Source organism: Vulpes vulpes, chromosome 14, assembly GCF_048418805.1.
Source record: "Vulpes vulpes isolate BD-2025 chromosome 14, VulVul3, whole genome shotgun sequence".
NCBI classification, from domain to species: Eukaryota; Metazoa; Chordata; class Mammalia; order Carnivora; family Canidae; genus Vulpes; species Vulpes vulpes.
In genome coordinates, this window is record NC_132793.1 from 21,755,751 (window position 1) to 21,775,162 (window position 19,412).

The window sequence follows — 19,412 nt, forward strand, 5'->3', positions numbered from 1 at the left end:
AATTTTCTTCTTGACCACCGTTTCTGATTCTGCAGCTATCTGCCCTGCAATGTTCCTTGTGAGATCCCACCCATGCTCCACAGCTTTGGCTCCTTTCTCTGCACTGGCCTCTGGCCCAGATCTAAGTTCCAGACTGGCTTCAACTGCCTGTTACCTGCTCCCTTCTAGAGGTCCCTTGAGTCCTAAAAACTTACCTCATGTAAATCAGAGCTTATTGCTCCCCCTCACAACCCCTCAGGCCCCCAGCTAGAAACATCAGCTCATTCTCCCCATCTCCCCATCCTTCTGCCTCCTTTGTCCTTTCTACCCCAGGCCCAGTGGTCCCATCTTCCAGAGCCCTCTCAAAGCCCACCCCACGTGCTCCCAATGACCTCCTTGCTGTTGGTAGGGGGTATGGTCTTGGCTCAGGCCCTCAGAACCACAGACCTAGACAGCTGTAAAAGCTTCCTGGCCACGTTCCTTCCCTGTGGCCACTCTGTTTTTCAGTACCCCCTCTGGGCTGCTGGCTTGAAAGCCTCCCATGGGGGCCTCTCCACTGAGAAGAGAAAAGGCCCAAATTCCTAAGCATGGTATTTGACACCCCACACAGCTGGGCCTTCCCATATTGTTCAAGAATCATGTTCTGCAATTCCTGCCAATGAAGCCGGGTTGCTCAGACTGTGGTCTCTCACACCTGCATCAGAATCACCCGGGGCCTTGGTTAAAAATGCAGAACCCATGGGGTGCCTGGGTGGCTCAGTGAGTTAAGTGTCCTACTCTTGATCTCAGCTCAGGTCTTGATCTCATAGTCATGAACTCGGCCTGAGTTGGCCCATGCCCAGCATGGAGCCTACTTAAAAAAACAAAACTGCAGAACCCTGTGCGCTATCCCCAACAACTGAATGTGGGTGTCCAGGTCCAATGCATGCAAAGGCCTGAGGACCCTCTAGCCACACCAAACAAATTGTCACATGCTGAGCATGCCTCCCAGCTTCTGCTCATGCTGTAGTAAAGTTTCTTCCCCTCTCTTCAGGGTCCAGCTTAAAAGTCATCTCCTTTGCAGCCTTTGCTACACCCTAACAGAGCAGATTCCCCACCCACTCTGTTCCTTTAGCATGTGGCACACACCTCTATTACAGACCGTAGGTATCACACCATATCTAATATATCTGTTTGCCTGCCTGCCTTCCTAGTTAGAAAAATCTCCACCAAGGTAAGTCCACAGAATCCCTGAACCCTCAACACACTGAACAGCAGCACACAGCAAGCACTAGAGAAATATCTTTTTTTTTTTTTTTTGAGAAATATCTATTGATTTGAATTGCATCTTACCATTTCTTGGTTCCTAGCTACCAAACATAATGCTTAGCACCCAGCAGGCATAATTACATTGATGTTTGATGGGTGAACTGTCAAAAGATGGATGAAAGCCTGAATGAATGATGAAATATGCAAATAAATTAATGATGAATTTTCATCATTGATTAATATTCTGAAAAGCTCATGCATGCCTGAGTCTATTTCTAACCTGAAGGATATGTGAATTGGGTCAAATGTGAGCCTAGGATTTTTGGTTCCAGGCTCACTGATGAAACCATCAAAGTTCTGATGTGAATAAGAAATGTCACTATCCCCACGACAAGTGCATGTGAAATGTATAGTGCCATCTTTGTCATTGGCCATGGGAAATTTTCACTCATTACACTTATCACTCCATCTCACAGGATCCACAGAGACCCTACTGATGCTGCTCAAAGGGAAATCTGATACCTGTTGTGAGATGCTGGCAGAAATCAGTCCTAAGATGCTGAGGCTGGGGCAGAGGTAGCACTGCTCCAGGGCACTAGGGCTTGTCTGGAGGTAGACAAGTGCCACTTTTAGCCCTGGCTTCCCCATGTACTATCTGAGTGAGAGCGGAGAGTTACCCAGTGGCTCCAACACTCAGCTTCTTCCACCGTGAAATGCAACCGCTTCGTACTCCTAACCTTTAAGGTTATTGGATGAGATCATGTATGTTACATGACTAGCACATAGTAAGCATCTAGAGATAACAGCTATTCTGCTGTGATCCAGGACAACTGGATTCCTTTTTTTTTTAATAAATTAATTTTTATTGGTGTTCAATTTACCAACATACAGAATAACACCCAGTGCTCATCCCGTCAAGTGTCCCCCTCAGTGCCCATCACCCATTCCCCCCCACCCCCCGCCCTCCTCCCCTTCCACCACCCCTAGTTCGTTTCCCAGAGTTAGGAGTCTTTATGTTCTGTCTCCCTTCCTGATATTTCCCACACATTTCTTCTCCCTTCCTTTATATTCCCTTTCACTATTATTTATATTCCCCAAATGAATGAGAACATACACTGTTTGTCCTTCTCTGATTGACTTACTGCATTCAGCATAATACCCTCCAGTTCCATCCACGTTGAAGCAAATGGTGGGTATTTGTCGTTTCTTTTTTTTTTTTTAATTAATTTTTATTGGTGTTCAATTTACCAACATACAGAAAAGCACCCAGTGCTCATCCCGTCAAGTGTCCACCTCAGTGCCCGTCACCCATTCCCCTCCAACACCCGCCCTCCTCCCCTTCCACCACCCCTAGTTCGTTTCCCCGAGTTAGGAGTCTTTATGTTCTGTCTCCCTTCCTGATATTTCCCAACATTTCTTTTCCCTTCCTTTATATTCCCTTTCACTATTATTCATATTCCCCAAATGAATGAGAACATACACTGTTTGTCCTTCTCCGATTGACTTATTTCACTCAGCATAATACCCTCCAGTTCCATCCACGTTGAAGCAAATGGTGGGTATTTGTCGTTTCTAATTGCTGAGTAATATTCCATTGTATACATAAACCACATCTTCTTTATCCATTCATCTTTCGATGGACACCGAGGCTCCTTCCACAGTTTGGCTATTGTGGCCATTGCTGATAGAAACATCCGGGTGCAGGTTTCCCGGCGTTTCATTGCATCTGAATCTTTGGGGTAAATCCCCAACAGTGCAATTGCTGGGTCGTAGGGCAGGTCTATTTTTAACTCTTTGAGGAACCTCCACACAGTTTTCCAGAGTGGCTGCACCAGTTCACATTCCCACCAACAGTGTAAGAGGGTTCCCTTTTCTCCGCATCCTCTCCAACATTTGTGGTTTCCTGCCTTGTTAATTTTCCCCATTCTCACTGGTGTGAGGTGGTATCTCATTGTGGTTTTGATTTGTATTTCCCTGATGGCAAGTGATGCGGAGCATTTTCTCATGTGCATGTTGGCCATGTCCATGTCTTCCTCTGTGAGATTTCTCTTCATGTCTTTTGCCCATTTCATGATAGGATACAAAATCAATGCCCAGAAATCAATGGCATTTCTATACACTAACAATGAGACTGAATTAAGGAGTCAATCCCATTTACAATTGCACCCAAAAGCATAAGATACCTAGGAATAAACCTAACCAAAGAGGTAAAGGATCTATACCCTAAAAACTATAGAACACTTCTGAAAGAAATTGAGGAAGACACAAAGAGATGGAAAAATATTCCATGCTCATGGATTGGCAGAATTAATATTGTGAAAATGTCAATGTTACCCAGGGCAATTTACACGTTTAATGCAATCCCTATCAAAATACCATGGACTTTCTTCAGAGAGTTAGAACAAATTATTTTAAGATTTGTATGGAATCAGAAAAGACCCCGAATAGCCAGGGGAATTTTAAAAAAGAAAACCATAGCTGGGGGCATCACAATGCCAGATTTCAGGTTGTACTACAAAGCTGTGGTCATCAAGATAGTGTGGTCCTGGCACAAAAACAGACACATAGATCAATGGAACAGAATAGAGAATCCAGAAGTGGACCCTGAACTGTATGGTCAACTAATATTCGATAAAGGAGGAAAGACTATCCACTGGAAGAAAGACAGTCTCTTCAATAAATGGTGTTGGGAAAATTGGACATCCACATGCAGAAGAATGAAACTGGACCACTCTCTTTCACCATACACAAAGATAAACTCAAAATGGATGAGAGATCTAAATGTGAGACAAGATTCCATCAAAATCCTAGAGGAGAACACAGGCAACACCCTTTTTGAACTTGGCCACAGTAACTTCTTGCAAGATACATCCACAAAGGCAAAAGAAACAAAAGCAAAAATGAACTATTGGGACTTCAAGATAAGAAGCTTTTGCACAGCAAAGGATACAGTCAACAAAACTAAAAGACAACCTACAGAATGGGAGAAGATATTTGCAAATGACGTATCAGATAAAGGGCTAGTTTCCAAAATCTATAAAGAACTTATTAAACTCAACACCAGGACAACTGGATTCCTATAAGAAATTAGGTAAGGACGCATTGGGCTGACCCAGGGGCTGGAGTTAGGCAGGACGCCACGTGTCTGTCATGGATTGGGGGTGGATTCTGGGATTTAGAGTTCCAGCTTGAAGGGTGGGGCTGGCTGTAGAAGCTGATCCGCATTCCGCTCTGTGGCCTGGGTGTTCAGAGACTAGATGACACGTGATGGGGGGAAGGTCAGGAGGATGTGGCCAGACTGGAAACTTCAACCCTGGAGAGAAACCAGTGGCTCTGCCTCTGGTCTTTGGCCCTGACTCTGGAGCTCAGGTTTGCTGCATCTATAGCTAATGGAGATCCATTGACTGCATTACAACCACCAAGGGGAAGTGAAGTCATAAACTGGTTCTAACACCGAGCAGATGGGAAACCAGAAACTGGAGTCCCAGGCAGGCTGTGGGGTTTTCCTGTAGATAGTCAAATAATGGGAACTTCCTCTGTCTGTGTCTGCAGGTCCTGTTGTCCCTAAGATCCTCCAACTCTGCAAATGAGAAGGGGCCTCCCACCGGATAGATGCCCCCTCCTCTGCCTGGCCATATTGTTGCCTGATGAGCCAGGCTGAAAGAAGGCTCCGCATGGTAGATTTTTTTCCTCCGGGCTTTCTCCTGGGGATCCTGGGACAGGGGCTAAGCTTGCAGAACACACAGCCTCCCCTAACTGGAAACATAGTTGAGAACCCAGGGCAGGAAGTGGGCAGAGAAAGATAGATGTCCCCAGGGGGGCTGCGGAGGAGGTGGCCCGACAGACATAGCTGACCTGGACCCCTTGTGCTCCTGGATTTCACAGCAAACAGAACTTGGGGGGCCTCTGGCGTTTGTAGGGAAGCCTGATATCCCCAAAGACTGGGGAATAGCGACACCTCCCGGCTGCCTGTGGTCACGGCCTTCCTCCCTGTTTAGAGAACCAACAGGCCTTCAGAGACCATTTTAGGTGCCTGACACCTTTAGAATCCTGGAACAAAGGGATTTAGGCTCTGATTCGGTCAGTCTGGGGTGGAGCCCGAGACTCTGCATTTCTAACAAGGTCCCAGAAGATACTGATACTGCTGGTCAAGGAACCACACCTTGATTAGAAAGTGTTAATAGATTTCAGTTACATCTCAATAAAGTTGGGAAAATAAAGTTTTAGGAAGCTCAAAAATTCGTCATATCTGGTTGCAGACGTCCCAAGTGTCTCAGGAAAGGAGACATTCCCACATATAAAGTCAGTGAATCACAAGGCCAGGCCAGGAGGGAGGAGCAGGGTATGGGGACCCTTCTTGCAGAGGTGGGATCCAAGGAGGTCTTTAAAGCCTGGACACATCTCCACCAAAGAGAGCTTGCCTCCGGGATCAGCTGGGGACAGCCTTCCTGTGTCAGCGTGCCTGACACCTGCACTGCATCGATCAACCCAGAAAACCAACCTGGTTAACATTCATAACTGCCTTGGGGCAGGCTCAAAGATTCCAGGCAAAGTGAGTGTTTAAAATACTTATGGGAGTAACATTTCCAAGCAACCCAGAATTACTTAATTGATTTGCTAAATACAATCCACTTCACCTCTCTAAAAAAGCTCTCCAAATGACCTTCCCAAATACAGACTTTTTCCAGAAAGAGAAGAACTTCTGATAGTTATCGGATCACCAACCAATCACAGGCACTTCCACCTGGGTAGGGATACAAAATGGGAGAAAAGACCCCATTAGCCCCATTTTATAGAAGAGGAAACTGAGGCTCAGTGACTTTGCCTGAGGCACCCCCAAGAAGGCCAACCACTTGAACCCTGGTCCCTTACCCTGATATAGCACTCATGAGTACTTCTGTGACATCTGCTGCTGCCAATTCCATAAAAACAGGCCTAGAAGGCATGCTGGGTGTGGAGTGTCAAGGGAATCTGGGAGTCTGGGGTCCAGGCTCCCCTTCCCTGTACACTGGCCTCAGGCTGGGAACGCTGCCACCATCCAGGGAGGGTGATGAAAGCAGCTTTTACAAAGCAGGGTCTGAGGCCCTCAGACAGGCCCCCTTTTGTTGACTTCCTCTGTTCCCTCCCCGTGCCCCCCTCCAACCCTCAGGCCCACCGTCTTTAGCATCACCCTCCTTGAATGGCTGGCTCCAGCACACTGGAAATTTGCAACACAAATGCACGGCTTGTCTCTCTCTCGGTGGAGCCTCTCTGTCCCAGCCTTTTGGGGCCTTTTAGAGCCTGCCTTTCTCTGGGGCGCTTTCTTTCCACAGCTCAAGTCCCTAGCTCCTAGTGCAGGCACGATCTCGCTAATTAACTCTGGGTTAAAACCCGTCCTGGGAAGAAAGCCGGTGGTGAGCAAGGCGTTCCCACCGCCTCTCAGAAGATAAGGATGAGGCCACTGGCTGCCTGCAGGAATTGGTGGAGGGGGCTGGGCTCTTCCTCTCAAGGCTTGTTCTGGCCTCTTCCCTCTTCCTCAACCTCAAGGGGTTGGAGAATATACTGTAAATGAAGCCCATCATCCCAGACAGCACCCAGCTCTCCTCGCCACCACCCTGCCCAGCTTTAGGAGCTCTGATCATTAAAAACTACCCTAAACAGCTGCCTCTTGCCACATGCATCAGACATTTTACAAGCATATTTCTGATCCTCACAAGCTCCTGAGGTAGATATTATCATCCCCATTGTACAGATGCAATAGCCGAGGCCCAGAGAGATTAAACCTCTCGCCCAGAATCACACAGTTTGCAAGTGGCAGAGCTGAGTTTCAAATCCAAATCCTTTTGTCCCCCAGGTTCATGCTTCTCTCTCCTGTCTGATGCTCTCTGAGCTTTACATGACTTTTCCTTGCTCTCGATTCTGGGAATGTTTAACAGTATGTCTGTCTCTGGATCTCCCTGCCTGAGGTAATTGCTCAGCTTCTCACCTGCCTGCCTCCTGCAGCTACAAGAAAATGTGGGGCGGGGGGGGGGGGGGGGGGGGGGGGGGGGGGGGGGGGGAGGCCCATCCCACTCCTCTAAGGTTAGAAATAGGACCAGGCCTTCAGAAACTGATGAACACCTGGTCCGACAAGCGCTGTGTGGGCCTAATTCAGTGCTTCATAGGTGTTTGTGGAATAAAGAAATGCTCGCTTTAGAATAGCCTGGGGAGCTCTCCATTGCAGCCGGCAGGAATATAAATGGCACTGCCACTTTGGGAAACAGTTTGGCAGTTTCTTAAAAAGCTGACCATTCACTTACCATATGACCCAGCAATTCCACTCCTAGGTAACCACCCAAAAGCAACAAAAGCACATGTTCGTACAAAGTCTTGCACACGAGTGTTCATAACAGCATTTTTCATAATAGCCTCTAAATAAACTGAAATCGACCTAAATGTTCATCATGGTGAATGGGTAAACAAGCTGTCAGACTTCCATACAATGGAATGCTACTCAGCGATAAAGTGGACACTTGGATCAACACCAAAGAATCTCAAAAGCAAGAGGTGGAGTGAAAGAAGCCTGATGACAAAGAGTACGTATCATGTGACTCCATAATGCATATGAACTTTCTGCCAAATTCCATAAAGGAAAAACCTAGAGAGGCAGAAAGCAGATCGGTGGTTGTTGAGGCTGGGGTTGGGGTGGGAATTGATAGCAAATGGGCTAAAGGGAACTTTTGGGTAACAGGTATTCCACACAGGATTGTGTGATAGTGACACAATTTTATAAACTTATGAAAACTCATTGAACCATAGACTTCAAACAAATGCCTTTTATGGTGTGTGAATTATACTTTAATAAAACTGTTAAAGTTCTTTAAAAAAAAAAAAAAAGAGTAGAAGAGGTGTGCCTGGGTGGCTCAGTTGGTTAAGCATCTGCCTTCAACTCAGGTCATAATCTTGGGGCCCTGGGATTGAGCCCACATCCAGGTGTGTGACTGTGGATAAGTGGGTCACCTTTCTGAGCCTCTGTTTTCTCGTGTATTACAACTACAATAATAAAAATGGGAAGAGCTAATTCTTGAGACTTGTTCTATAGCAGGCCTGTACATAATGCACTGGTGCATTTAATCCTCACCCTTATGAGTTGGGCCCTATGATTCTTATCTTACAGATGAGAAAACTGAGAACAGGCATGAAGCCCTTAGCATAATGTTTGCCAGGCAAGGGAGCTTCCACTAAGGCTGAATTCTGATCCCCATGGCTTCTCCAGCCTGCTTCACGTGCCCTACATCTGCTCTCTGGCCTGGTGTCTATTCTACTTTATGCAGCCCCCACCTTGCATTCCCTGAAATAACCTCACTTCTCCTGGCTGTATTGGGGGGGGGGGTTGTCTCCCACCTATCTGCCCATGCTTAGTCCCTGGGGACCCGGCTGACCTGACCACTTTGTGTCCAGGCTGGCACAGTGACATGCCACTCTGCCCCTGCTTCTATGGGAAACATCCTCTGTGTGCTGTGTGGCAAGAACACAGCGCAGTGCAGGCTAAGAAGAAAGATCACAATAAACTGCTGGGAGACTCCTTCAGAAACTACTGGTTTCCTTCAGGGGCAGCCAAAGGGAGTCTTCGCTTGCCCCACTTCAACCAGAGCAGTCTCATGTTTTAAATCTGCTTTATAGGGACGCCTGAGTGGCTCAGAGGTTGAACTTCGGCCTTCACGCCCAAGGCATGATCCTGGAATCCTTGGATCGGATCCAGTCCCTGCAGGGAGCCTGCTTCTCCCTCTGCCTATGTCTCTGCCTCTGTGTCTCTCAGGAATAAATGAATAAAATATTAAAATAAATAAATAAATCTGCTTTATACACTGCACTTCCATAGAAGATTCCCGAAAAGGGCACGTGGTGTGGCTCAGTCAATCAAGCATCTGACTCTGGATTTCAGGTCAGGTCATGGTCTCAGGATCCAGGGCTCCCTTCTCAGTGGGGAGTCTGCTAGTCACCCTCTCCCTCCCCCACTCACACCCTGGACTCACTCTGTCTCTCTCTCTCTCTCAAATAAATAAATAACTCTTAAAAAGAAGAAGAAGAAGAAGAAGAAGAAGAAGAAGAAGAAGAAGAAGAAGAAGAAAAAGGAGGAGGAGGGACGCCTGGGTTGCTCAGTGGTTGAGAATCTGCCTTCGGCTCAGGGGGTGCTTCTGGGGTCCAGGAATCCAGTCCCACACTGGGCTCCCTGCATGGAGCCTGCTTCTCCCTCTGCCTATGTCTCTGCCTCTCTGTATGTGTCTCTCATGAGTAAATAAATAAAATCTTAAAAAGAAGGAAGAAGAAAGAAGAAGAAGAAGAAGAAGAAGAAGAAGAAGAAGAAGAAGAAGAAGAAGAAGAAGAAGAAGAAGAAAAACATTTCCAGAGAAAGGTCTATGCCACTTTTTTTTTTTTTTTTTGAAGTTTGAAAGCTGCTATTCACTGGCAGTCCTCAAGTTTCCAGGCTTAGAAACTGAGGCCTGAGGGTAGAAGTAATTTGCTAAGGGTCAGAGGGGTCATGACTGACAGACACATGCGGGGCAGCGGGGCTCTGGGCTGGAAGCTTAGAGCTCTCTCTACTCTTCCACAACAGCCGTGTGGGAAGCTGGCACTTCTGCCTCACACACTTTTATGCCATTCTCGAGGATTCTTTAGCTCCGGGCTCATAAAATCCTGAAACACCACAGCCCTCCCAAGGTTTTCCATCTTTCCTCTCACTTCACACATTCTGAGGCCACTCCGCGTGTTCGGCTCCCTCGACACCTGCCAGCGGGTTTTCCCGGGCTAGCTGCCTCGGCTGGCCTGTGGCCCCAGCAGGTGTAAATGGAACAGGGGGAAATGTCAATAATTGGATGAGAGAGATAGCAAGCAACCCTCCTCGCCAAGGAGAGGAGAACACTTATCTGTAATGTTGACTACCCTAAAGTGAAATAAAGTGGTGCGCGGACAAAAACAAAATGATATCGAGGTTTGAAAAGGCACATCTAACCCAGAGAGTGAATGAACCCTTTGGTGTTTCATGGTTATGATGCCTCCAATTATTAGAGAAGCGGTATTATACTCTCTATTCACCTCAGAATAATGCTATTACTTTGTGCTCCGTCATTCCCTCCAAGATAAAGGGAAAGTTCCATAAAAGTCTTCATTTGCAAGGGGGAAAACCTCTTTCCCCTATTAAGGTTTGTCAGTGTGATGCTAAAAACAGGCCTTTGGTTCACTTCTGGGTAATTGATTCTCTGACGCTGACAACGCTTAGGAAAATGAAGGTATAAATGATGGGCGCACCACGCAGCTGCCGAGCAGCAAACACTGAACCTGAGGTCCAGGGAGCAGGAGAAGCGCCTCATAGCAGAGGGACACCTGCCACGTCGGAGGTGAGAGAGGGTGGCCCTGGGGGCTGGGCTGGATGGGGCAAGAAGGTTGACCTTCTCACCAAGTCAGAGACACCAAGTCAAAGAGGCCCACCACCATCTTTTTTGCCTGTGAGCCCCTTCGGGCCCCTGGTTAAGGGATCTGGAACATGCTTTAGATGACTGGCACCATGTTGAGGTTGTCTCGAATACGTGGCACCCCAACCATAGAAAGGTAGCAGGCAGACAGATGAGTTTCAAGTGTTTGTTTGGGGCGGGTGAGGTCTCAGCTCTCCTTCACAGGTGTGTAGGCAGGCATCTGGGATAAGACATGAGCTAGCTCGAGTCACCCGTCGACAGTGGGGTGCTGCCATGGATCAGAAAGGAGCCAAGTGGCTGTGCAAATCAATACCACCCATCTATCTCGCTCAGAATCCATTCAACATAATTGCCTGGAAATTGATAACATTTTGCTTTCTTGCTCAACTGCACCTGCGCTCCTTACTCAAGGTTTCAGATGCAATTATCTGCCCTTGGAGTGCTTCATTACCCCCACGCTTGTCTCTTGATCCATGCTTTGACGGTCCAAAGTATTTGTGTCTTTCAACATAAGCCTCCTCAAACGCTTTCTGGAAGGAGGTGGGGGTGTCCCTCTTTTTTTTTTTTTTTAAGATTTTATTTATTTATTCATGAGAGACATGGAGAGAGAGAGGCAGAGACACAGGCAGAGGGAGAAGCAGGCTCCACACAGGGAGCCCGATGTGGGACTTGATCCGGGTCTCCAGGATCACACCCTGAGCCAAAGGCAGGTGCTAAACAGCTGACCCACCCAGGGATCCCGGGTGTCCCTCTTTTGAATGACAATTCAAGATGTTTCCTCATTAAAAACTTAGATCTCCTTCAATTTGGAAAACTACTGCTGAAACAGTTTATAAACTGGATCAGGATGTCAGTGCTTCAGCATTCTTTTTTTTTTTTTTAAGATTTTATTTATTCATGAGAGATACGGAGAAAGAGAGAAACAGAGACACAGGCAGAGGGAGAAGCGGGCTCCATGCAGGGAGCCCAACATGGGACTCGATCCCAGGTCTCCAGGATCAGGCCCTGGGCTGAAAGCAGCGCTAAACCACTGAGCAACCCGGGCTGCCCGCTTCAACATTCTTAAATTACAAAAGCAGTATGTTTAGGAAAAGTAAGAGATTTTCTTCCTTGCTGTTCAAAAGTGGACCCTTGAGACCTGATCTCTATCATTAGCTGAAGATGCATCTGCAGAATTCTCGTGACATTCTTGGCATAGAGGCTGGCAAGAGGTGCCAACCAATGTAGATCAAGTGCCCATTTATCCTGAATCCAGATGACCTCAAATAGATCTAACCACAGAATTCATCTGTAAACACTGCAAAAAGCTAACTAATATTCATAACAGTAGATGATAAACCTTAAAATGCCTTCAGAGCATTCAGGGAGTCGTTGATGATACTCTTGGGTTTATGCTACACTTAATTCACTGGAATGCTGTCTCTGTAGACCACTTGTGTGGAGTATGTCTGTCAGTAGCTATTTTATCCTTGGTGATACATGCTCTATTCTTATCGGGCTATAAGGGATAAAAACTTTTGTTTCCCAATTTTGTCTAGTGGAATTTTACCACACCATGGATTAGGTTCTAGCCTGGAGATTGCAATGGGGTCTTGACCCATCCCTGGGGCACATGGTTTGCAGCCAGTGTTGTGTTCCTTAGTTGTCCAGACTATATGGTTGCTTAGCCGCATTCCAAATAAGCTGGGGTTTACAGAATTTGCTAGGACTTGCCCTCCTATCAGGTTATTTTCAACTCCCTGAAACCATTGGACATACATAGGAAGGGGCCGACCAAGCAGGTGTTCCTGTTTGTCCCCCTTTTTTCTTCCCTAGAGATCTAATGACAAAGAGCAAAAGCTTTCAGTTTTTTTCAGAACCGCTTCCCATGTGCAGGTGATGAATTCTGAAGCGCCCATGAATAGGGAGCGCTGTGAATAGGGTATTGTATCTGGGAGGCTGCCTCAAGGAGCCGGAGGAAGCCTGCTGGCCTGGGAACTGTGAGGCCCATTCTGAAGTGCCCACTCCGAAACTAATTTGATGGAGGACCATGGAAAAAGGCCCTTCTGCTCCCTGGACTCGTTTCTTCGGCTGTAAAATGAAGACTGGGATACCTGCTCCAGAGGGGAGATTGTGAGGATGGGCTGTGCGGGCTGGCGCAGCGAGGTGTGTGTGTGTGTGTGTGTGTGTGTGTGTGTGTGTGTGTGTGTGTGTGTGTCTGTGGAACTTGGGGCTGGGGAGCACAGGAGAAGGTGCAGAAGGTGAGGAGAGCTTAAGCCAAGAGCAGGGGTTTGGGGTGTGCTCTGGACGGGGTGGGCAACCAAGGGCTTCTGAGCGGGGGAATGAAATGATTAGGGGCCTGGATGTGCCCAGGTCTTTAAAAGATCAGCAGCAAAGAAGGCAAGAAAGTCCAGGCTGCAGCCAAGAAACAGAAAAAGCAATGTCAAGGGGCCCTCTTCACCTCCAAAGATCTCTCTGCTTAGGAAATTTCGTGGCTTGCAAGGAAGGCTGGGCCAGGCTGGGAGAAGGAGAGCCAGATGTGATATGGTGGGAATGAGGAGGATAGAACATGGAGATCCTCTGGCTGGGAGAGCAAAGGCCTAAGGCAGATGCAAAACTCACCTAAAGGGCTTTGTCATGTGGATGAAGGTGCAGAAGCTGTGGTAGCCCAGCAGGTGGATGTCAAAGCCTGGGTGAGGGTTGGGGGGAAGGTGGGCAGATGCCCTGGTTTCATCCTTTCTCTAGCCCCCATCCTTTCCAGAAGAGTAGAAGCTTAGCACATCTTTGCAGGACAAAGGAGTTTGCACTTGACATGATGAGAAAAACCTCCCAACAAGAAAAGCTGGCTGGAAATAGGATGTACTGATTTGTAGGTAGTGAGCTCCCCGTCACTCACTGGCAGAGAGCATTTGAGCAGGAGCTGGAGGACTGCCAGTGGCTGGAGGGAGTGGAGGGGTTGCACACCAAACAGGGTTACACACCAGCTCTGGAGGAACAGGGTCTCAGGCTGCAAGGAGCTGTCTCTGCAGATCCCGCTGGGTCTCCAGGCATGCCTGGGTTAGTCAAGACCTTGGTGTCTGGTAGAAGGGAGGTGACATCCTAAGAAGGCAGGTGAGCCCGGAAAAGGAAAGGTGATTCCACCCCTGTCTGCTGAAAATCAGTCTTCAATGGGACAGGAGAGAAAATGGAAGATATGGGGTGATGTTGGGAAAGGAGGGGTCCCTGTCTCTATCCCCATGGAGTGGATATCCTGCTGAGGGTGAAGGGGCATGGGAAGTGAGGAGACCCAATTCTAGGTAGCTGAGTCACTCCACTTCCATGGAGGGGGGCAGGTCCGACTTACCAGGGGAGGCTCGGCTCCCCGCTAAGGCAGGCACTCCCCTCACCCCACCCCAAACTGCCTATTTTCCCCCTGATTGCAGAGCACGGTGTCAGTAGGCCCCAATTAAGGGTAATTACATGATCTATTAGATGACTGCCACACTGGCTACTCAGGCTCCCTGGTCTCTTCCAATGCTAAAACCCTTCGGCAGAATCGAAATGTCTGGAATAAGATATATAGCTTTTCCTTCCCCCTGAGTTCGCATATATAACAAAACAGGACAGGAGCCTGCCTGGGTCTGATATGAGGTCACAGCAGCAGGCGTTTCAGAGAATTCCTTATGTGCCAAGCTACTTTTGTGTCACCTAACACTGACAAGGATCCTATGCAGTCAGTATAGTTATCGACTCCATTTTATGGATAGGGAGACTGAGACCCAGAAAGCAGAAGCTACTTGTCTTGGGACACACAGCTAGTGGGACACACAGCTAGAACCCACATATGAGCTGAGATTTGTCTGACTCAGGGCCTGAGCTGTGGGCCCTGCTCACTGGCTGTCAGTGCCACAGTGGGTGGGGGTGACTTAAGCTACCAGGGGAAGGTACTACCCCCTACCTATGGGGCCTGAATTCCACATATAATGCCCTATAGCAAGGGGCAGTTTCCCCAATATCATTAATTTTCCACTCAACCCTATAGGGTCAGCAGGGTAGCTTACTGTGCCCATTTTACAGATGCAGAAAATCAGAGCTCGTGACTGGCAAAAGCAGGACTTGAACCCAGGTCTGTCTGACTTCCAGAGTCTGGATTTTTTTCCTACATCACAGCTTCCAAAGGACAAGCACTAAGGATTGCATAGAGCCAAGCCCAGGGCTGGGCCCAGCCAGCAAAGGACATTCCTCTGGCTATAGCTACCCTTGACCTCCTTCTATCATTTTCTAGGAGCCATTGCAGGGGTGAAAGATGCTGCTCTGGGTGTTCTTCCTGGTGATCCTCACCCTCAGCAGTGGCTCCCACTCTTCCCCGCCATCCCTGCCCATCAGGTAAGCAGTCCTACCACCAGGGCCTAGTTTCCTAACATCTCAAAACCATCTCTGCAACCCACTGGGGGATGATTTATGGGGTGCAGGATGGAGCTCTAAGCTGCCCCCCACCCATCTCCTCAGCAACTCCCATGGTCCATCTCTGGGAGGGGGGCAGACTCTGAGCTCCAGAGAAGCCTCCCGGCCTGGATCCTACCCTCCCTGGGGATGCACAGGGCAAAGGGCTGAAGGACCTTACAGAGACATGATGAGTACAGCTCCCCTCGTTTCCTTGCCTGGCCCTGCCACCCAGCCCTTTGACCTCTGACTCCTTCCATATAGAATCCCTCGGTATGCAGACGCCATCTTCACCAACAGCTACCGGAAGGTGCTGGGCCAGCTGTCCGCCCGCAAGCTCCTGCAGGACATCATGAGCCGGCATCAGGGGTAAGCAGAAGTCCTGGTGACTTCTTCCCACACTCCAATGCATCAAAGTGTGGAGGGACTTTTGGTCCTTCCCTTTGCACAGCATCTATCACTTCTGGATTTGTCATAGCAGAAGGGCCCTAATGTGAAGCCCCAGCCTACTTCTAACTACCAAAATATCATTGAGCACCAGCTACGCGCTTCTCCCTGTGCGAGGCTCCAATAGTAGTACTACCGTTATTTGATCATGGTTCAGTGCTGGAAACAAAGGCTCTGCCTGGGACATTGTACATGCCCTCAGGACAGTGCTGGGCTCCCAGGAAGCCCTTGGTAGTATGAGCCATTACACTTAGTCTCCTACCTGTAACAACGCTACAAAGTAGGTACTGTTTACTCCCATCTGACAGAGAGCAGTTAATAGCTTCTAAAGGACACACCAAAGAGCACCCGGGCTGGGATCCAAAGAGCCTGACACCAAGGCTTGTTGCATTTTTTGTTTTGAAAAAGTAAGACACTTAGAGAAAAATCGCAGCAATAATGCAATGAACTTCTACATCCCTCTTCCCTATCTTCAACAATTCCTACTGTTTTATCATATTTGCTGACATGCACAAACAAGTGCACACATTGTTATCATTATGCTGAACCATTTGAGAGTAAACTGCAGTCATCGCAACCCTTCACTCATCCTTAAATACTCCTACACGGTGCCTCCTAACAGCTAACAAAAGGACATTCTCTGACATAATCACAGAGTAATCTGCACTCAGTGTGCATATTCACCCTTCATCAGTTCCCCCCAAATGTCCTCTGTAGCAATTTTTAATGTTCCTAATCCAGGATCCAGTCCAGGATTATAGGTTGCATGTAATTATCATGTCTCCAGTTTCTTTTAATCTGGATAGTTCTTCAGCCTTTTGTGATTTTGACATTTCTTATTAGTAAAAGCCAACTATTCTTTTTTTTTTTTTTTAAGTTTATTTATTTATTCCTGGAAGACACACAGAGAGAGAGAGGCAGAGACATAGGTAGAGGGAGAAGCAGGCTCCCTGCAAGGAGCCTGACATGGTACTTGATCCTGGGTCTTCAGGATCACATCCTGGGCTGAAGGCGGCACTAAACTGCTGAGCCATCCAGGCTGCCCAAAGCCAACTATTCTTTATAGAATGTCCCTTGAATTGGATTTGCCTGATGTTTGCTCATGAGTAGATTCAGGTTATGTGTCGGTAGCAGTGATATCGTGTCCTTCTTGGTGCACCATATTGGGAGGCACATGAGGTCCATTCGTCCCATTATTGGTGATGGTAATTTTAATCACTTGGTTAACATGTCTACCGGGTCTCTTCTCTATAAAGTTAGTATTTCCACTTTACAATTAATAACTAATCTGTAGGGATCCCTGGGTGGCGCAGCGGTTTGGCGCCTGCCTTTGGCCCAGGGTGCGATCCTGGAGACCCGGGATCGAATCCCACATCAGGCTCCCGGTGCATGGAGCCTGCTTCTCCCTCCGCCTGTGTCTCTGCCTCTCTCTCTCTCTCTGTGACTATCATAAATAAATAAAAATTAAAAAAAAATAACTAATCTGTAGGGAGATATTGGACAAATATGTATTTCACAGCCTGTACTCTTCACTACTGTGTGAGTGCCTTCCTCAATGTTGCTGCATCTAATTCAGTGGGTAGAAGGGTCCACCCCAGATATTGGAATAGGCACAAGGACACACCTGTTCTGCTTTAACTTACTTGGCTCTGGCCTTTCCCATGCTTCTCCACATCCTATTACCTATTACCCAAACAGTAATATCAACTGTTGCTCTGTTTCTAATTGAATAGAGAAAGAAACCGGGAGCAAGGAGCAAAGGTACGACTCGGCCGTCAGGTGGACAGTCTGTGGGCAAGCCAAAAGCTGATGGCATTGGAGAACATCCTGGCGTCCCTGTTACAGAAACGCAGGTAGGAGTATGTGTGCATGCACGTGTGTGTGCGTGCGTAGTTAGGGAGGACCTCAGAGGCATCCTTCCCCATAGGTTGCCAGGAAATGGAAAGAATTCCCAGCTCTCTAAAGACATGGGGCTGTGCCAAACAAACTGGGAATGAGGTCCCTCCTTACACACATCAAGAACTGGAAGAAGGAAGTAGTTCTGGGATAGGACCCAAGAACCTGAATTTTAACGAATGTCCCAGGGGATTCTGATGTGGATGATCTGACAGGCACTCCCAGGACCCCTTGACAAGTTCACAAAACTATACTAGCATAGGCAGCACTCAGGAGAGGAGAAGATGAGGATGACGGATGATGGTCATGCCTCCTAATCGCTGAGCCTCATGTTCCCACCATGTGTCAGGGGAGGTCAGGAACGAGTGCTCTTGCCTTACAGAGGAGGGTAACTGAGGCAGAGAAGGGGCAGCAGCTGGTCCCAAGTCAGCAACTAGCAGGCCCAAAGCCTGTTTGCTTCCCTTCTTCACACAGAGCTCCACTTCACAAAGTTTCCTGGCGATGATATGACCGTGGAGAAATTCTGCTGTATTTTTGAGCCTGATTTTTAACTGTGAGCACAAACATGTCCCAGCATGGCTCAGCCAGTCACTTCTGGGCCAACCTATTAAGCAAATCCAGTTCCCAACAGAGCTCTCCCCGCGCTCCCTCACCTTCTTCCCAACCTAATTAGACACCAAGGGCCCAGAAATCTCACCAACTACAGTCCTGTGAAGCCACAAGCAGGAGGCAGATGGGCGGGCTGCAGGAGGGGTGAGAACCAGCCTGGGAGGCACACAGCAAGTTGTTTCCCCCCTTTGTGGAGAGAGGAGGAGCTTGAATCACCTCTAAGTTCCCTAAGACTAGAATTCTAAGAATAATGCCTCACCTAAACTGCTCACGCTGGGATTAGGTCATCGTTCACCTGCTTTATGGCTCCCATCAGGCCTCAGTGGGGTAGGGTAGAGTGGCCCCAAGGAGGGCCAAGTCCTAAGAATGCAGGCTTGTTCCTGCAGGTTAAAAGCCAGAGACTTCACAGAGGGAGCTCCTAGCCGCAATGCAGGTGGGAAGGGGCCTGGAGGCTGCTCCAGCATCATTCTGCCTCCACTTTAAAGGCTGCAAATCCCAGGAACTCCTGGTGGGCCTAAGGAAACAACAGAAGAATAAGTTCTTATACCTTGAGAGTCAGAGGAAAATGATTTGGAAGATGGCACATTTATATACCTACCACGCTTTATGTCCACCTCATGGCCCTGCGAGGAAAAGGAGATTCGGAAGGATCTGTCCCTCCCCTCCTTGGAAAAGTGGTCCAAATGCCTAGTACATGCCAGGCTCTGGGCTGAGGGTCCCTCAATAGATAGGACAATAAGGGTCCCTGCTCCCATGGAATTCCTTGTAACACTGCCACACTGAGGCAGACAGAAATTAAATACTGGACAGTGGGTTATTTCATCTGTGATAATGGTGAGAGATATAAGGGGTGTGTTTGAATGTCTGTGCCGGAGGAAATAACCTAATCCAGCCCTGTCTGGGGATTCGAGGTGGCTTCTTCAAGGGGAAGTAACTGGCCCTAGATCTCAGCAGGGACGGATTGGCAGAGCTGGGGTTAAGACTGAGGTTCACTATGTGGAAACACATGAGACCCTTCCCTTCATCCCACATTGCTTCTTCTGGAACCCAGACAGTCCCAGTCCTGGAGCACCTATCACCCTAGTTCCAGGTGTCGTGGCCAAACTCACCCCTGTGTCAGGTTTCCCAGTTGAGCTTTATCTTTCTTTCTGCAACAGGAATTCCCAAGGATGAAGATCCCACCTGTGTTTTATGCTACCTGCAGCCAAAACACAACTGTATCCAGTTAATCCTAATTTCTGACCTACTTTTTCCATCATAAATACAATAAAATTCCCCCATCCTGGTTTGCATCTCAATTTCCTTTTCTCTTCAGCCTCATTTTTTAAATGTGTTTTACATAGTTACATTTCCCAAAGAGGTGTTACAAGGTATACTCCAAAGACAGCTAACCCTTACCAA

General features: G+C 47.9%; 1 protein-coding gene across 2 annotated transcripts; it reads left to right on the forward strand.

Annotated features, from left to right (window-relative positions):
* The first annotated feature begins 10,518 nt into the window (after positions 1 to 10,518).
* GHRH (growth hormone releasing hormone) lies at positions 10,519 to 19,309 on the forward strand. Of its 2 annotated transcripts, none has more exons than XM_072735888.1 (5): positions 10,519 to 10,583; positions 14,902 to 15,002; positions 15,324 to 15,428; positions 17,240 to 17,359; positions 19,169 to 19,309. In XM_072735888.1, exons 2-5 carry the CDS (start codon positions 14,923 to 14,925, stop codon positions 19,182 to 19,184), a joined length of 321 nt encoding a protein of 106 aa, XP_072591989.1. In that variant the 5' UTR covers positions 10,519 to 10,583; positions 14,902 to 14,922; the 3' UTR covers positions 19,185 to 19,309. The 2 variants fall into 2 exon arrangements, with proteins under 2 accessions (XP_072591989.1, XP_025865509.1); XM_026009724.2 differs by lacking the exon at positions 10,519 to 10,583 and adding an exon at positions 12,680 to 12,803.
* The last annotated feature ends 103 nt before the right edge of the window (positions 19,310 to 19,412 follow it).